We start from the raw sequence: 20349 nt of genomic DNA, 5'->3' as shown, positions 1-20349 counted from the left end.
GTCCCAATCCAAGACTTAGTGGGCTTCTGTTGGTAAAGTGCACTGTGCCAATTGTACAGTGCTCCAGGTATTTGAGAAGGCTGTAAAGGGTCCCAGAAAAATAAGCAGGTGGTGGACAAAGTGTCCACAGCAGGTCCAACTTGATCACCAACGTGTTTTGCTGTCACTAAGGAGGCAGATTAGTGACAGCGAAACGTGTTGGTCTCCACGCCATGTTGGCATGGTCCTGTGTCCTATAGGGCACTGCCATCTTTCTGTGGCCACCCAATGGCTTCCACTCAGACTTTCCCGCTCATCCAATCAGGAACATGCCCGGGGGATTTAATCCCTCACCTGACTTCCAGCAGATGCCAGTGCTTCGCTATCACTTCCCAGGAGGTAACCTGCGGCCTGTGCTCCCCAGCGTATTCCTGCACCAGCATCTCCATACCTGAGTGCTTCCAAGACTTTGTTCCTGTTATCCCCAGTGTGTACCGGCACCAGCGTTTCCACACCTGTGTGCATCCCAGTGTGTACCGGGAACCAGCGTCTCCATACCTGCGTGCTTCCCAGTGAATACCTGCACCAGCGTTCACACATCTGTGTGCTTCCAAGACTGTTGCACCTGTTATCTCCCAGTGTGTACCGGCACCAGCATCTCCATACCTGCGTGCTTCCCAGTGAGTACCTGCACCGGCGTTCCCCCACCTGTGTGCTTCCATGACTGTTGCTCCTGTTATCTCTCAGTGTGTACCCGTGTGCCCCAGTGGTGCTACTCCATGCTTCCAGCACCTGCACCCCAGTGGTCCTACTCCGTGCTTCCGGCACCTGTACTCCAGTGGTCCTTCTCCATGCTTCCAGCAGCTGCACTCCAGTGGTCCTACTCCGTGCTTCCGGCACCAGCTCTCCAGTGGACCTACTCCGTGCTACCGGCACCTGTGCTCCTGTGGTCCCTCTCCATGCTTCCAGACACCTGTTCCCCATGGCTGCAACCCAGTGCTTCCAGGCACCTGTACCAATAGACTCTCGTTCCATCCTATCAAGCACTTGCTCTTCCGAGACTGTGATACATTGCCACCAGTTACTTTCTATCATTGCTTATGAGAAAGACTTATATCAAGCCTACTATCTTCCGTCCCTCAGTGTGCCCCTTAGCTCCTGATCAGCAAATGGACTCACAAAACCCACGAATCCTGACAAAAGCTATATGAAAGATAATCTAAAACCAGGAGAAAGAAAAGTGATAAAATGTTTATAACCATAAAAGTGTCACAATCAAACTGGCCAATAAAGTTGGTGGAATTGTGATCCTAAATACTACAGACTATATAAAGGACGTTCAGAGACAGTTTAACAATAAGTTAATAATGTTGGAATATGCCATTGTTGGGGGTTCAATATACAATAACTTGTATCAATTAAGGTTTAATCCGCACCAAAATACACAAATCACTCGCAAATCCCTCAAGGCATCTAATTATATCTGGTATTGGGTCCCTCAAAAAAATCTATCAGCATGTGTTGATAGTCACCTGCAGGGTCACATTGAGAAGCTAAAATCACATATCAAAGATTCAAAACATTTTCTGATCCTAATTAACAATATCCAATGCAGAGAACTACATCCTCGTGGCATGTGATGTTGAAGTGCTATATTCTATCATTCCACACAATCTAGCCATAAAAACGGAAATTCCAAAATTATCTGAAAGATGTAGAAATGTCTACCTCTCTTGTACTAAATTTATCCTTAAACACAATAATTTTTTGTTTAATTCAAAATGTTATTTACAAACTCAGGGACTGCGATGGGGACCAATTTTGCCCCCAGTTTTGCTAACCTCTACATGAGTGCTTTTGAAGAGTGCGGGGTTGCTGATTTGGGGGAGCCGGGGCCTCTATTACAGATTTATAGATGTTTTTTTTATAATTTGAGATGTGGATTCAAATGAATTTCTATTATTCACAAATAGATGACACAATAATGAGTTTGGTTTAAAAGTCACCATAATAGAATAACATTTTTGGATATTGCACACTCTGTAGTAGGTACTAAGTCAGAAATTGAAACATATCAAACCTGTTGACCAAAATAGATATTTTGACTTTAATAGTTCACATGTGAAAATACGAAAGGACAATGCTCCAAAATGCCCACCATTTTTTTGGCACGCCTATGAAACGCTGCCTGTCAGACAGTGATGGCCCCAGTAAATGAAAAATTTGCCAAAGGCACTCGCTGTGGGGGTTTACACATGTTTACACAAGCACATTAGTGCCTAGGTGAATGCGCAGACCCCCACTATTGGGGACATGGCTGAATTCTGACCGGTGCGAACAGGTCCGAATCTGCACCTTTGTTTTTTGCAATATTTTAGCAGCAAATTAGCAGAAAAGCTTGTTCAGCGCTTGATTTGTTAATGTGAACACTGTAAAGGTGCGTAGTTGCACCAAAACTGGAAACATCTGGAGACTCCTCTTCACTTAGCTACAGTTAAAATGTGCTATCTGGGGGTATGCACAAAATTACCCTATATCCAGAGGCGTAGCTACCGTAAGGCAGCCACCGCGGCTGCTTGGGGGAGCAAGCGCCAGCGGGGGGCCCCTGGTGCCCGGGCACTCTGGTCAGACCCCGACCCCCCCTTACCCCTCCGCATGCCGCCTCCACCGCATTCAGTCCGGCACCGCAGATAGCATCCGGGCTCCGTCTCCTGCAGTAATGAAAAATGACAGGACAAAATGGCTGCAAACAGTTTTTAAGGATGCTAGAGGAGGCCGCCGCCTCCTCTAACATCCCTAAAAAAAACTGTCTGCTTTTCGGGGGCAGCCATTTTGTCGTGTCATTTTTCATTACTGCAGGAGACGGAGCCCGGAGGCTATCTGCGGTGCCGGACTGAATGCGGGGCCGGCGGCGGCATGCGGAGGGGTAAGGTAATTTTTTTGGCGGGGGGGGGGGGGGGGGGGGGGGGGCGCCACAATATTAGTTACGCCTCTGCCTATATCATACATAATACAAGATCACCTAAGTTTCTGCAGACAGTGCCATTGAGTGGGGGAGGGGGCACTTTGCAGATCTTGAGTCTGAACCAATTTCTAACTCCCTCCTCCTGCTCACCAATTAAATTTTAGGAATCTCGGTTTTCCTTTTTCACTATTTGCTCATTTTCCTGTGGCATATCGGACAAAAATAGAAAAAAAACAACGTGTATTATAGTCAATAAATCCATAATGTTTAGAAATAATGATGATTCTCAGCTCTCTTAATAAAAGGAGCAGGTATAATGTAGCATAATCCAACTCACAATTTAACACCGATCTTGAAGTATATAAAGGTATTTTTGATACTTGCTTAATGTGTTTGGATTCTTCACCAGAATTTAGAATGAAAGGTAGCGTCACTTCAAAATGAGTAAAACAGCGTGAGCACTTAAACTGCGGTTGCATTGTGACTGCAGTTTAAGTAGCTAAGGGGGCGACAATGGGCATCGGTGGACCATTGCAGGTGGCCATAAAGCTGCATTTTCGTGGCCCAGTCTGTGCAATACAGACTTGGTTGCTTCAATGCTGGTCCCCACAGCAGAACTTGCAGACTTATTTTCTGTCGTAGTGTTATGACATAGGATATATTTGTTATTGCAGATGGCCCAGAGAACGTGCAAATATCTGGTGAATTATCTGTGTATATTGGTTCGGACATCTCATTATCATGTTCTGCTGACTCTGTTCCACCACCCGACTACCGATGGAGATTCATGGATAGAGATCTTGGTATAAAGCAAAATACACTCTTAATTCATAATGCTAATTGTGAGAACCAAGGAATTTACACCTGTGTGGTTACGAATCCGGTGACGATGCGCACTGCTACTGCCTCTCAGCATGTGATTGTTGAAACACGTAAGTATATCATGAATTATTCCAACCCAAGACCAGGTAATGTAACAGAGCCATCTCTTTGTAACATAAAGGGCAGTTAAAAATCCTGGGGTTTATTTACTAAGATTCAGGGTTCTATTGAAGATGGGATGTTGCCCATAGCAACCAATCAGATTCTACTTTTTATTTATCATGAAAATGACAGCTTAGTACAGTGATGGCTAACCTTAACACTCCAGCTGTTGTTGAACTACACATCCCAGCATGCCCTGCTACAGTTTTACTTTTTGGCCATGCTGAAACTGATGCAGGGCATGCTGGGATGTGTAGTTCAACAACAGATGGAGTCTCAAGGTTAGCCATCACTGGCTTAGTCCCTATCTGCTCCTAGCTCCAATCTCTGTCTTCACTGCTCCCTCTCTCCATATCCAGCAAGTTTGAAACAGATCATTTTGGTTTCCCTTACTTGTTATAAGTAATTTGGTCATTGAGTGGCCTCTAGTGGTCACTGCTGGTACTACATTTGAAAAAGGTCAGGACTATTTAACCTTTTATATATTTTATTTATCGAGAACAGCAGTTCCCAGCCATTTTTTCCTCTCCTGTACCCCTTGATTTATGGGTACCCCCTCAATTGGAAATATCCACAATACCTATGAGTGGAGAGGAATTGAGTAGTATGTGTGGGTAGCGCGGGTAGTTTCCACTGGATTGCTGGTCAGGCAAAAGCATGAGGAGACGCTAATGAAGCTGCAGACCAAACCGGAAGTGACAAGGTGGTTAGTCTCCACGGCAATGGTAGACTTCTTCCACCATCGGGAGACATATTATTCTGCCATTACCAATATTATTTTCATGTACCCCCAACTGATTCTGCAGAGTACCCCAGGTTGGAAACCACTAATCTAGAAGATAATAGAGATAATTTGATTGGTTGCTCATAGCAACCACCCATCAACAGTAGAACTCCCATAAATAAACCCCCTGTGTGTGTATAACTATGTTTAGGCCACACTGTTTCAGCCTAGATTGGAACAGGATTTCTGGATGTGACACTGATACAGGGTGACCTATAGTAGCATTTCTGCCTCTGTCCTGATACTACCTATATCTGTTATTCTTCCAGCAGATCATACCGGATATTATGGATATTTGCAGGCTGCACATGCATCGCGCCATGCATAGAATTTTGGCCAGAAATGGGCTTTTCTGTAAAGCAACTACTGGGTCTGATTATGATTTGGGAATAAAGTAAATAAAAGCAAGTTACTGTACCGGTATCTGGACAAATCTGGATGTTGCAAAGCAAGCAGTGCAAATATATACAGTACATTATTATTGCATGCAGGGTAACTACTGACTACACAGCATTATTCTACTGTACACTGTAATTTAGATTTCAGTTTGAACACACCCTAACACATTTATATCTCTCCCCTGCAGTACAACATGGTTTGCCCAGGGGCACAGCTACTTACTATTTCTTACTTTAAGCCTAATTCATGATTGGATGGAATTACACAGTCACAATAAAGTGGCTGTGGATGAAGCCTCGGATCAGTGGCGTAACTATAAATTTTGCTCCCCCCAGCCAAAAAATATATTGCGCCCCCCCCCCCCCCCCACACACACGGAATTTTGTTAGGGCAAAAACATACACATATACAGTACTTCTTTAAAATGTATTTATATCATTGCAAGTCAAAACACACCTCTGCTTTTACAATGCTGCTCACAGTGCTGCCTGATTCTGGGTCGACTGTCTGGGACACTGCAAGGCAACCTCTCTGCTCAGCTTCCCGGGCTCCTCTGTCTGGCCGCGGCGTGGCCTCTCCAGCGTGTGACGTCATCACGTCACACGCATAGGAGAAGCTGAGGCAGAGTAACCAGCAGTCACTGCTGCTTACCCTGTCACTCAGTCCCAGGCCACTCCCCCGCCCGCCCTCTCATTCCCCAGCCAATTTCCCAGCCACGCACGGCGCAACCAACCATCCCTCATTGGACAGCCGCCCGCCCCGCAATGTGACTGACTGACAGCAGCCAGTCTGTCATGGCTGCTCCCGTGCTGCCCACGGCCGACTCGCCTGTGCGGCAGCGGCAGGCGGCTCGCCAGCAGGCGCACGCAGCAGTGCACTGACTGCAGAATGTAAGTTTTAAAAAAAAAAATACTGCCCGTTTTTGACACATAGTGCGCCGGCCGGGAGCCGGCGCCCACGCAGCCCCCACTCCCCCAAGCAGTGGCGGGGGCTGCCTTACACAAGCTACGCCCCTGCCTCGGATCACCATTATCAGTTGTGATTCATTATGGTTTTATTTGAAGCCTGGTGCTGCTTCCACACAATGCTCAGAGCAGTTCCCCTTTCATGTAGTGCCCTTTGCAGTGCCCCTTCCACATGATTCCAATAATAGCGTCTCTTCCACATGATGCCCAGAGCAGTGCCCCTTTCATGTAGTGCCCTTTGCAGTGCCCCTTCCACATGATGCCCATAATAGGGTCTCTTCCACATGATGCCCAGAGCACTGCCTCTTCCACATAATGCCCAGAGCAGTGTCCCTTTCATATAATGCCCAGAGCAGTGCCCCTTCCACATGTTGCCCAGTGCAGTGCCCTATTCACATGATGCCCAGAGCAGTGCATCTTCCACATTATGGAAAAGTGGCTCTAAATTGCACACCCTTTACTATTACTATTCTTTATTGTGATGGGGGGGTTCTTAGCTGGATCATGTTTCGGGGTTCCCTGCATCCCAGGTGGTGACCCCATAGTGTTAGGGACCTGCTCGACAAGAGGTGACCTGGACGATTGGTGGGCAGGCCAATATCACTGGGCAATGATATACCAACAACCTCTTATTCTATATTATAATTTAATGATTGCATAGTGCATTTGCACCCCCTCTCTCTGTGTAAACCTCTTCCACATTATGTCCAGAGCAGTGCCTCCACGGCCCCACCACTAGGCAGCTTTAGGCATTTGACTAGGCCACCGGCCACTGGAGGGCGATAATGAGCTGCAGGAGGAGCAGCAGCAGCAGGAAGGGTCCCGCTGGTGCCAAGGAGAGTAGGAGGAAAGCACCTGGGAGCAGGTGAGCGAGCCTACCCACGCCCCTGGCGCCTGCCCATGTATAGTGCCCGCACTGACCTCCTTGGTGCTGTGGCCATCACTGCATCTCTAACCACCCCCCCCTGTGGTGCCAGATGCAGCTGCCACATCTCCCTCCAACAACCCCCCCCACCGATGGAGCATAGCGGCGGTGGCTGCACTGACCCCCCTGGAGCCCGCCTGGAGCTGCGGCCATCGCCGCATCTCCACCCCCCCGTGGAGTGAGAAGCTGCAGCCCCATCTCACTCCACCAACCCCCCCATGGAGTGTAGCGGTGGCCGCATCAACCAACCAACCCCCCAGGAGCGGGCGAGGCACTGCTCTGGACATCATGTGTATGGGACACATCTCTGGGCATTTTGTGGAAGAGGCACTCAGGGCAGGTGCAAGGCACTGGAGCGCCCCCCCACACCCTCCCTGGCCTGGGGTGCTCCGGTACCTTGCACCGGCCCTGAGTGCCTCTTCCACAAAATGCCCAGAGAAGTGTCCCATACACATGATGCCCAGAGCAGTGCCTCTTTCACATGATAACCAGAGCAGTTCCTCTTAAACTTAATGACCAGAGAAGTGCACCTTCCACTTATTACCCAGAGTAGTACCCTCTCCACATGATGCCAAGTGTAGTGCCTCTTCCAAATAATGCCCAGAGTAGTGCAACTTCATATAATGCCCAGAGTAGTGACTCTTCCACATGATGCCCAGAGCAGTGCCTTTTCCACATGATGCCCAGAGCAGTGCCGCTTACACATAATGCAAACAGTACTGAGCCTTAAACATAATGCCCCTAGTAGTGCTGCTTCCAAATAACGTGAAGAGTAATAGCCATTTTTTATAATGCCCAGAGTAGTGCAGGTTACAGATAACGCACACAGTAATGCCACTTACCAATAATGCACAAAGTAATTCTGCTTCCACATAATGCCCAGAATAGTGCTCCATATTCATAATGTTAATAGTGGTGCCCCTTATTCATAATGTCCAGAGTAGTGCCACTTATTCATAGTGTCCAGAGTAGTGCCCCTTATTTATGCCTAGAGTAGTGCCCCTTATTCACAATTTCCAAAGTGGTGCCCCTTATTCATAATGTTTAGAGTAGTGCCCCATATTGATAATGTCCTAAGTGGTGTCCCATATCATAGACAATATTTGTACTTGGCTGTGTGTTTCTCATACACTTTTCATATACTTTGTTCCCTTTTCCCTACCTTCCCCTTGATTCCTCCACAATGTAGCTGTCTTTGCCCTCTATTCTACACTCATTTATTGGTTTAATGTTTCTTACTATACCCTCACCCAGTGCTTAAAGTGGTCCTGGAGAGGTGGTGGAACTCCCTTCCCCCACCTCTCCCCCCCCCCTCCCCATATGTCATAGCCAGGGTGGGTGCTAGGGTAGTCCACGCTCCCTGCAAGCTTTACATTTATGGTCTATTCCACATAACCATGAAAAGAATAATGCAGGCCACATGATTCTACCCCTAACTATGCCCCACAGTGCAAATCAATCCAATACCTTTAAAAAATTGAACACTGAGCCACAGGCACGCCACAAAAATTTAGTGCATGGCTTTGTGGGACAGGGGATTATGCACATCGTAATGCCCATTGCACATTATGCCACATAAGTGCTACTGTGCCTGCCTACATGCTCATTGCTAGGGTTTTCTTGCTCGATGCCAGGGTTTTCATGCTCTTTGCCAGGGGTTTCATGCTCTTTGCCAGGGGTTACATGCACAGTGGCAGAGGTAACATAAACCCCTATTGCAGAGGGCAGACCGTGACAGGTAGGGGGTAGAGGGCAGGCAGTGGCAACTAGGGGGAACAGGGGGCAGACTGTGACAAGTAGGGGGTAGAGGGCAGTTTGTGGCAGCAAGGGGATAGAGCACAGGTAGTGGCAGTTATGAAACTGAGGGCAGACTGTGACAGCTAGGAAACAGGAGGTAAACTGGGACAGGAAGGGATAGTGCTGTCAGTGACAGCTAGGGAACAGAGGGCGGACTGTGATAGGTAGGGGATAGTGTATGGGCAGTGAAAGCTATGGGAGTGAAGAGTAGCCCACCAAGGGTGCAGCATCTAGCGATAGACAGCGCACCAGTTCTGACAGGTCAGCCGGAGAAGAGGAGGTAAGAATGCTGTTGCTGGCAGCTGCACAGGGTCGGGCAGGCTAAAGAGGGGTGTGAGGCTAATACTGAGCTAGAAATGGCAGCAGCTCAGGGCCCTATAACACACATTAGTACAGACAATTAGCTCAGATCTCCTTTTATTTATTTTTTTATCCCAATGCTAGGGACACACAAGGGGCATGAGGGGGAGCAGGGTGATGTGGAAGTCTAAGGAGATGCTGGGGCATACAGGGCATAAATGGAAGCAGGGTGGTGGGAAAGGTTAAGGAGATGTTGAGGCACGCAAAGGGCATGTGGGGGAGCAGGATGATGGGGAAATTTAGGGAGATGCTCGGGCACACAGGGACCATAGGGAGAACAGAGTAATGTGGATTATCAGGGAGATTTTAGGTGCACACGGGGAGAATAAGAGGTGCTGGGATAGAGAGGTAAATGGGTGGACAGGTGCACTGGGTGAAAGGAAATTTGGATTGAGAGGTACAGGGCTTAAATACTAGCAGGGAATGGGAGGAGGTGCACACAGAGGATGCCATGGGAGCTGGATATTACATGTAGAGGAGTGTGCCTATTTTGTCTGTCCTGGGCCATACAGCAGACGGGAGCCACAGTCTCATCTCAGCAGCCAGGGCTGAGACTCAGCCACCTCCTCCTAACGCACATTGCCCAGCTTCTCTTGCCTCCAGCGAACTCACACACGCAGCGCAGCAGCAGGATCATACCATCCACCTCCTGAAGCCCAGCCGGGACTCGCCCATTGCAGCGCTTCACCCTGCATCTGCCACCAAGACAAGTGCGGTCCAGGCTGCTCCCAGTGCACTCCTCAGTCTGTCGCCTTACTTGGCACCATAAGGTACACATCATAATGGCAGGGACAGACAGTGGGGCATGGTGACCGGACGGAGGCGGAACCGTTCTGCCTCCAAAATGGAACTGACGGAACACAGTTCTGCCCCATTCCGGCTCATTTTACCCCTGCCCTTCTCCCACCATCCTAGTTTAAAATCTCCTCAACCTTCCCACCATTCTACCCCCGAGCACCCCTGCCCCCTCCTTGTTCAGGTGCAATCCGTCGCGACAAAAGACGTGGCACCTGACTGAGAAGTCACCCAGTTTTCTAGGAATTCTAATCACTCCCTCCTGCACCAGAGCCACATGTTAACCTCCCTAATCTCCCTCTGTCTCCCTGGGCTAGCTCGTGGCACAGACAATATTTCTGAGATTATTACCCTAGATGTCCTCGCCTTAAGTTTATTGCCTAGATCCCTAAAGTCTTTTTTGAGGACATCCCATCTACCTCTGACTTTGTAATTGGTGCCAACATACACCAAGAACGCTGGGTCTTCCTCAGCCCCTCCCAATAATCTGTCCACCCGGTCCACGATATGACCCAGGAGACAACAGACTGGACGCCTATCATGGTCCCAATAACAGATTGCCCTATCAACTTTCCTAATAATTGAATCCCCTACCACCACCATCTGCCTTGGGCCCTTCCTCTCCAAATTATGCTCCCTACCAAAGGGGGTATAACCCTTCCCTGCCAGCTCCCCCAGCTGCTCACTCTCAACCATAGTTGCTGTGCTTATTTGGGCATATCTACTAGGGTTTGGTAGTTCAGAGCTTGCCTGTCGATTCCTCCATCTTCTAATCCTCCTAGACCCCCTAACTGTTACCCAGCTACCAATCCTCTCTTCCTCAACCTCTGACCCTCCTGTTCCTCTAATGCAGTGATGGTAAGCTGCAAACTCTGCTCAAGGTTAGATGTGCAGCGGAATAAAGTTTGACATGCACAAGGTCATCATGGGAAAAACTATATTGCTTATTCCTAGCACCACCCAGCTAGGATAACCACAAACACATATCCCCATGGTGCTGTGCACTGAATAAGCCCAATCTCCCTCAGCCTAGTGATCTAAGATCCATCCAGCTCATAAACGGGCCTCCATCATCAAGCTTATTCCTTGGTTTTGGATAAAACAAAGTATTATTGAAACTGTAACTGTAAGTTGTGTACTTAAGTTTTGATTTATTTAATTATTCAAGCTGAGGGAAGAGCCAGGACATTGATCATTGTAACCTTCTTAAAAACATGTGATATAGACCAATAATCGATATACAGTATAGATAAATAAGGCACATGCCTTGGGTGATATCACTGTGTATTATCTTACATTAACTTTATGCAGTGGCTGAATTTACCTATGGGTGGCAGGAATGCAGAAACGCAGTAAAACCCCCCACTGCAGTGAGCCAGTAAGTTAATGACTGCCCTGGTACACGGAGGCTGGCAGTGACTTCCTATTGGAAGTGCTACCTGTCAGTAACCTGCAGGACAGGTGGTCCCATTTGGTAGGTGGGCCTGCCAGACTGGGCTGTAATAAGGAAAGAGCTGGCATACTGTAGGATAACACTCCCTGCCTCATCATCAGGGCCAATCAGCTTCTGTGGGCTGCAGCCAATGCACTCCATAGAAGCCGAGAGTTTGAACTATGCAGCTGCTAGGCACCAGGGCATGGCCAGAGGTGGGGGTGTCTTCTGCTCCCCCACACCAGGCAGCCCTATCCCCCATACAGGTAGGAGCCACTGCTGATTGTATTTATTGTATTCCTGTATACTATCTTGAACTTGCTAAAATATCCTAAGATATTCTATCCTAACATCCATCTATTGCACAGGTGCCTGCGTATGTGAGCTCAATACTGGATGGATAGCTGGAGTCATCTGTGGGACAGTCCTGGTGGTTGTGCTGATTGTTAGTGCAACCTTCCTGCTGTATAAGAGATGTGTCCTTCCCCTGAGAGAGGATCAGACAGGTAATGGGGGGGACGTGCAGTATACATGTCATTGGATGAGCGTTAGTACATAACACCACTGTGCAATGTGAACAGAACATATGTGTCGCACGTTTGTTATATTGTACTACTACTGTCTAACAACCAGAGTGCCAGGCTGGTATATAAGTAGCATAACCCCCATGTTGGGATCTAGCATTGGCATTGTTATGTCGACATACTCACTGCGGACATAATAATTGTAGTAGACATACCTCCCAATAATTTGGCTGCTGTAGTCTGCATGGGACCAGAAATGGCGTGGTCTCACCACTAGGGGTGTTGCTTCACAGGAATGATGATCACTATGGAGGCATGACCCTCGCTATATGAGCTGATGACCACGCCCCCAGACCCTCTGCCTCCTGTAAATAGATGTTGCACACATACACCACTGCTTGCAGCAAAGGACAGGGGCACTTCCAACTTCCACCCCTACTCCCCTTTACCATGGGACACGGGCCCATACGTGGGACAGCAGGATAGTCCCAAAAATCGACCATCCCTGGTAAATCAGGACAGTTGGAGGTATGAGACCGCTTTCTAAATAAAATTACAGTGTATTTGACAATTTACTTAGCATCAGTAGATTTGCATAATACAGTAATATCCTACATGATAACCAATGTAAATGCATCTAAGAATTTCTAATTACCAACAGTGACATCAGATAAGAGGAACGCACCAGAGACTGAGTATTACAATGTACAGGCTACTACAGTGGTGAGTACAGAACTATGTGATCACTCAGGAATTGCTGCTGTATGCAATGTGTAAATAATTGCAAAACAATTGAATTAGTACCAGGGATGTTACAAGCTTTTTAGTGGTTGGGGGGGGGGGGTATAATTTCATTTTGACACCCCTATATTACTGAATCATAGAAACATAGAATTTGACGGCAGATAAGAACCACTTGGCCCACCTAGTCTGCCCCTTTTTTTAAACATGTTACCTCAAACCATATTTGATCCTTATTTTTTTGTAAGGATATCAATATGCTTATCCCAAGCATGTTTAAATTGTACTACTGTATTTGCATCTACCACCTCTGTTGGGAGGCTATTCCACTTATCTACTACTCTTTCTGTGAAAAAATTCTTCCTCACATTTCCCCTGAACCTTCCTCCCCCCAGTGTCAGTGCATGTCCTCATGTTCTGTTGCTCCTCTTCCTGTGAAGAATGTCTCCCACCGGTACCTTGTTCCATTCTTATATTTTTATTTATAAGGTGCTACAAGCGGTACGCAGCACCATACATATAGAACACATTAGAACAGTACAGGGTATACAGAACTAGACGTAACACAATTAAAGCACAATTCTTAGTACACAATACAGCTGAGATATAGGGAAGTGAATGAGAATAGATGCAAGTATAGATTGTAGGTGAGTAAAGCTGTGAACACACGCTCAAAGCAATTCATGGGTCCTGATATTATTGGACTGGCTCCAGGTTTTTAGTGTCCAGATATACTCTCCTTTGGGCTTCTTTGGCCGATTATGCTCACCAGATGTCAGGAATGGATATTGCTGATAATTGCAGCATAACAGGGTACTGGTACCGGGCTGTATCGGGCTCCGACGCGTTTCTCCGCCTTAGTAACGCTCGGCGGCTTCCTCAGCTGGATGCCATAAGGAACATCATTAAGGGACTGGTAACTTAGAACAACCTTAAGGAACATCATTAAGGGACTGGTAACTATTGTTAAATTGCCTCAGGAATACATTTGAATACCATATAAGCTTCAAATTGAAACATTGCCTCGCTCTGCAAAGCTAATATATGCTTTATGTGTTGTGTGTTGTTTGTCTTGTATGTATATTTGAGTGTTTATTAATTGTATTTTAATATGCCTTTTTTTTAAATAAGTGAATATCACAAACATTGTGTAATTGTACTTTGTGGTAAAACAGCGCCACCTTGTGATAGTTTTCTATCACCTCCAATAGAGTCAGTGACTTCATTGCTTAACACTTACCTGGACTTAATCATATCCAGTGGATTACAAATAACCCGGAGATAGCGCTCCGTTAGACCTTTAATTCATGTGAGAAGGAGCATTTCCCTTTCAGTAAATGCTTTATTGAGGGTGTAACTGCAGTTACATTAGGAACTTTTGTAGGAAGTGTGCAATAATAATTGTTCCTGGTAAAGTAGAGGCCTCTATTATACAGTAATTATTAGGAAGTTGTCTAATATTGTAACCGATAAATATACAGTAAGTTTTAAATGTATTGAAGTATCTTACATGGTATTAACGTAATAATATGCTATAGGATAACTAGTTTGCATTCTAGCAAGAAGGAAGGGTTAGAGTTGTATGGATTTGAAGTGAACCGAAGCACAGTAGCGGAGGAATCCATTGAAGGACCAACGTTCACTGTTCCAGCATAAAAAAAATTGGTCAATTCTTGTTGTTATTTATATTGTAACTATTGAATGTACACTGTGGAAATACATTATACATTACTCATTTCTGTGAATATTAAATTGCTTGATATAAAGAAAGAAATTGTCTCCACATGAAATCCTGAACTTCTATCCGAGGGAAAGGAGGTCATACATTCCTGGGTGGATACCTTCCTGGGAAGGGTTTCACATTTGGCGTCACGAACAGGAATGACACAAAAGATGGTCTTTATCCATCAGACGGCCATAAAGAGAAACCACCCCCAGAAGTTTCTGTGCAGTGTTGGAGATGGCGAGACGGTGGAATTGGATGTGGTAGAAGGATAGAAGGGTGTTGAGGCAGCCAACGTGACTGGCCCTGCCGGTGTACCGGTTAAAGGAAGCCGGTTTGCTCCCAACAGATGTCGGTTCAGCAGACGGTCCTATCAGCCAAAAGTAGAGGATGCTGCAGAATCTAGTGTAGAAGGCATAAGTACAGAACAAGCAAGTGAAGGGGAGAGAGTGGAGGAAACGTTCCCCCAGCAGAGACCCGTCCAGTGCAGAAGTCCACCGCCATTTTTCCACAGACGGCATTTTGGTAGGAGAAACAGAGCAGCGAATCAGGAGCTTATCACCCTCCCTGAGAGGACAGAAGTTATACAGACTGACAGGGTGAACGAACATGAGCATCATCTTGAACTGCCCGAGAAAGTAGTGGAAGAAAGGATGGAGACAGCCCACCACCGACAAGGGACAAGTTATGGCCAGGACGTGAATGCCACATCGTTCCAAGTGGGAGACCGAGTTTGGAAGATGGATGACCAACGGAGTAACGAATTACATCGCCTTCTGGGAATCTGAACCCTATGTGATTGTCCACCTTTTGGCTACAGACACTGGGGTGTATGGGATAAGAAGAGATGGAGATGACCACCAAGTTCTCAAGATGGTACACAGAAACCAACTCGAGCTATGCCAGGGCAGAATGAGTCTGGAAGATGGGGTACGAGACCGTACAGAAGAAGACACAATAACACAAGTCCCCTACCATCCTCTGCAAGACCCAGCATATCTCCAATGCCTTAGGGGAATACTTCTCGCAGAGAAAAGAAGAAAGGCAGAGGAACGTGGAAACTCCTCCACAAAGATGGTGTAGAAGAGATGTCAAGCAGACTCATTAGAAGTACCGGAAGGGTTAAACCCCTCCACTTTAGAGACTGATAAACGTGTTTAAAGTAAAGAATGTTTTTTTGATAAAAATGTAAATTTTCTTGACTCAAAGGAAGGTAATGACTTTCAATGTTGAATATATATTGTACTAATGTTTCAAATATATAGAGTAAATTGCCTGAGGACATGCAATGTTTTACTGGGAAAAATATGATAACCACATATACAGTGGTGATGTGATGTTTATGTTGTACATGTGTATATGGTAAACTATGGGCATATAATACTGAACCGAGCATTCTTAACATAAGATACTCTTCTAGTGGGTCATATGTGCCATCCCCATAGGGGAAATTCATATTACAATGTATATATAATGCCTTCACAGAAGGCGATGGAGACTTTCATAGAAAGAATAAGTACATTTATTATTAATATAGAATGCTGAACTTTCCCCCCCAGAAGGGAGAGATGGACTGATCTGGCAACAGGCTAACTATAAGTTTTACACTAGGGCCATCACAATGTCCCGGATGATAGGGGAGCCCTAACGGACATGCTGACAGGCACATATAAATAAAATTCTTATGCTCGTGGATAGGGCAAGCAAAAGGGAGCGCGTGGACAAAGGTTCAAAGCGACAGCCGTTAATGGCTGTTGCGCAGTTACCCCAGAGGAGTTTGATGACAGCAGAGCTACGCAGCAGGCAGGGCGGATAGCGGTGCTGAGGGAGAATAAATACTGACCAGAGGCTCCGGTGACTTCTGTGGGTTCCCCTTCTGCAAGTGGTGGATGACGCTGACAGGCGGCAGTGGCTCCGGTGTCGGGCAGAGTGTGCGGAGTCTGGCGGCAAGTGCAGGAGATGGACGGCGCCATTGAGGGGCGTCACCAGAGCCGGAGTCTGGGAGGGACCTAAACAGAGAGGGCTGAGGAGAGCCTAAGGTGACGGAGAGTGGTGCTGTGGGGAAAATCATTACCAGTGGTCCGGTGTCATCCTCCTCAGCTCCGGTGATGCTGACTTCAATTCAGGTGACCGGCTACAGGCAGTGCAGGAGTCTTCAGCCGCAGTTGGACAGAGGTTCCTTACAGGGAGATCCGGGTATCTGCGTCATCAGGGAGGCGGCACAGAGGCGGAAACCAGGCGGGCCCTGAGGCAGACAGGGCTGTGAGGGGAGTGGTGAATATAGAACCAGCCCTCAAAGCAGTGTAGTACAGTCTCCGGACAAGCCCCCCTGCAAATGATAACCCGCCCCAGCAGCCTTAAGATAGAAACACTAACTGACAGCTAAAAAGGATAACCTTAGCAACTGCATGGAGGAAGGGAATTGGCATATTTGGTTAAATATTGAATTACCACACAGTTCTCCCAGCCTAAAGCTCTGCTGTAAAGAGAGACAATTTAGACCCAGCTCAATTTGATAGAAAAAGTTAGTTACCTCAGGGACAGTGCTTGGAGTTGAGGGGGTTCACTTGCGCTAAATTATGAAAGAGCAGCTCAATAGGTATATTAACATGCAATTTTGGAGAATGAGCGCTAAAAAGAAAAAATGTCAGAGGGAAGAAGATTTGAAATAGAGAAGAAAGCAAGAGAAAAAAAGCAAAAAGCACCTGCAAGAAAAAACTTAAGTGTATGTTTATGCTCCTTTATAGCAGTGTTTGAGAAGTCCTGGGGAGTCCTGACACTATCCCTACCTCTATCCAGGCTCTGCGTGTGGTGTTTAGGAGCAGGCGGTGGTGGTTGTAGAAGCCGCATCTATCTCCGCTCCATCACTTTCACTGCTGCGGTGCGTTTCAGCGCTGCTGGATGAAGGTGTCGCTGGGCTTAATCTGGGTAGTGGGGTAAGGCAGTAAGGATCTTCTCTCCTCCACGGGCAGCAAGGATCAACGGAATTCATGCGCCAAGCGCACTTTTTCAAGCAGGTGCTTTTTGCCTTTTTTCTCTTGCTTTCTTCTCTATTTCAAATCTTCTTCACTCTGACATTTTTTCTTTTTAGCGCTCATTCTCCAAAATTACAGTGCTTGGAGAATCGGATACTGGCAGATTGTAACATCCACTGCCGCAGTTCTCAGCAAGTGTCAGCAGGTTTTTAGAGGATATCATCCGCCATTGGGTATAGAGAGACTGAATATGTACAGTCATCCTGCACTATTCCAAAAGGCAATTACCTCAGGCACAAGACTATTTACTGTATTAAAGGTCTTCATTAAGGATACAATACACCAGATACTTTATTTGTTCTAAGGACAGGGCGTATACAGAATTAGCAAGGGATAATCTCACATCAGAATTCAGTCACAACTTCAGCAAGTTAGTAAATACGTCAGAGACTATAATTACACTAACTAACTGCTAGCCATTGCAAAGGGAAAGGAGTCAGTGACTTAATTGCTTAATTCTTACCAGGACTTAATCGTATCCAGTGGATTACAAATAACCCGGAGATAGCGCTCCATTAGACTTTTAATTCATGTGAGAAGGAGCATTTCCCTTTCAGTAAATGCTTGATTGAAGGTGTAACTGCAGTTACAATAGGAACATTGCGAGACTTTTGTAGGAAGTGTGCAATAATAATTGTTCCTGGTAAAGTAGAGGCTTCTATTATATAGTAATTACTAGGACGTTGTCTAATATTGTAACCGATAAATATAAGTTGTAAATGTATTGAAGTATCTTACATGGTATTAAACAACTATATGCTATAGGACTATTTGTAATAATTAGTTTGCATTCTAGAAAGAAGGTAGGGTTAGAGTTGTATGGATTTGAAGTGAACCGAAGCACAGTAGCGGAGGAATCCATTGAAGAACCAACGTTCGCTGTTCCAGCATAATAAAATTGGTAAATTCTTGTTGTTATTTATATTGTAACTATTGAATGTACACTGTGGAAATACATTATACTCATTTCAGTGAATATTAACCCTTTCCCGACCGGGCGTTTTTTGTTAATTTTTTTTTTTCCTCCTCGCGTTCAAATAAGCGTAACTTTTTTAATTTTCCGGCTATATAGACACATGAGGGCTTTTTTGTTTTGCGGGACAAGTTGTACTTTTTAATGGTACCATTTACTATACCGTATAATATTCTGGGGAATCAGGAAATAATTCAATGTGGGGTAAAAAGGAAAAAAAACGCAATTCCACAATTTTGCGCTGGTTACGGTTTTTTTGGAGTTCATAGTTCGTTTAAAATGATGGGTTATCTTTATTCTATGGGTCGTTACGATTCCGGTGGTACCAAACTTATATAGTTTTCGTTACGTTTTACCACTAAAAAAAAAATAGAAAATTTTACGTTTTTTCTAATTTGCGTCGCGTCGCCATGTTCTGCGGCTTATAACTTTTTTATTTTTCCACCTACGGACCTGGGTGAGGGCTCATTTTTTGCGGGCTGAAGTGTACTTTTTAATTAATACCATTATGGGATATGTGCGACTTTCTGATCTCTTTTAGTTACATTTTTTTGGGTAGGCGATGCGACCAAAAAACGTAGTTTTGGCGTTGGGAATGTTTTTCCGTTTACGCCTTTAACCGTGTGGGATAACTAATGTTATATTTTAATAGATCGGACTTTTAGGAACGCGGCGATACCAAATATGTTTATTTTTTTTATTTTTTTATTTATTTTTATTTGTGAAATGGGGAAAGGGGGGTGATTTGAACTTTTAATATTTTTTTATTTTTTTTTTATTTTTAAACTTATTTTTTTTTTTTTTTTACTTTTACTACAAGGCCCCCTAGTGTACTTGACCACTAGGGGGCGCGATCGCCTGTACTAGGTTCAGCCATAGAGCTCTATGGCTGAACATAGTGATTTTCAGCACTTCCTATTACATCCTGCCTCAGGCAGGATGTAATAGGTATGCTGACATGGCCAGCACAGGGGTCTACATTAGACCCCTGGCTGCCATGGCAACCGATCGGCACCCTCCGATCTCGCCGCGGGGGGCCCCGATCGGCGCCGGAGGGGGGCGCCCCCCCTCCGATCAGCTATTTAAGCACTGCGGGCGCTTTGCCCGCGGTGCTTAAAGGGTTAAACGGCCACGATCGGCGAACTCGCCGCTCGTGGCCTGAGAGCAGGTACCTGGCTGTAATATACAGCCATTACCTGCTCTCTTTCAAGCCAGCTCACTCCGTGAGCTGGCTTGATTCCCCCGCAACCGACTCATGACGTATATATACGTCATGTGTCGGGAAGGGGTTAAATTGCTTGATATAAAAAAAGAAATGGTCTCCACATGAAATCCTAAACTTCTATCTGAGGGAAAGGAGGTCATGCATTCCTGGATAGACACCGACTTGGGAAGGGTTTCACATTTGGCATCACGAACAGGAAACAGCAGTCAGCTTGTCAGCGCAGGGATATTTTGTGTTCCCGGCTGTGACCGTGGTGGACCAGTGGAGGGCGCTGGATAGTTGAACGCAGGAGGTTTGATATGAGAAATACACAGGAGGATCAGGGCACTGTGAACCAGAGTGTTGGCGGAGACCAGGAACAGGGGCGCGGAGTCTAACCTGCCAGCGGTATTCACCAGGGAGCCCCGCAAGGAGCTTTGGACTTAGTTGCGTCTGACAGGCAGGTCGCGGCCCCCTGCCCTGGCCCTCTGGATGCAGGCTGGGGTGATGACACTTGAACTTGGAGAGCTCAATGAGGGAAGTGCAATCTGGGAATTGCTGGGGATGTCGACGTGAGATGTCGACCGTGGTGTCGACAGATGAGGGAAGGCCCCGGGGTACTTGCTGGAAGTATAGGACAGATGATGTAGTCACTATGAGAGCAGCAGGGAGTAGTCAACCCCGGAGTCAACAGAGTCTGTCGGCAGTTTTCAGGACCAGGTGGGAAAGTCACTGATGGGCTGAAAAGCCAAATGATGTTTGTA

At 46.3% G+C, this 20349-nt stretch overlaps 1 protein-coding gene across 1 annotated transcript in view; it reads left to right on the top strand.

Moving 5' to 3' along the window:
• The window catches only part of LOC146042238 (cell adhesion molecule CEACAM8-like), a 104980-nt gene that overhangs the window by 70779 nt on the left and 13852 nt on the right, over positions 1-20349 (top strand). The window contains exons 4-6 of the mRNA XM_083162159.1: positions 3619-3876; positions 11754-11891; positions 12571-12632. Coding sequence (XP_083018285.1) covers positions 3619-3876; positions 11754-11891; positions 12571-12632 — 458 coding nt within the window. The remainder of the gene's footprint in view (positions 1-3618; positions 3877-11753; positions 11892-12570; positions 12633-20349) is intronic.

The sequence above is a fragment of the Crinia signifera genome, chromosome 19 (assembly GCF_055691185.1).
Source record: "Crinia signifera chromosome 19, ASM5569118v1, whole genome shotgun sequence".
Classification (NCBI taxonomy): domain Eukaryota; kingdom Metazoa; phylum Chordata; class Amphibia; order Anura; family Myobatrachidae; genus Crinia; species Crinia signifera.
Note: the sequence above shows the minus strand (reverse complement) of the source record. Positions and strands in the feature narration are given on the sequence as shown.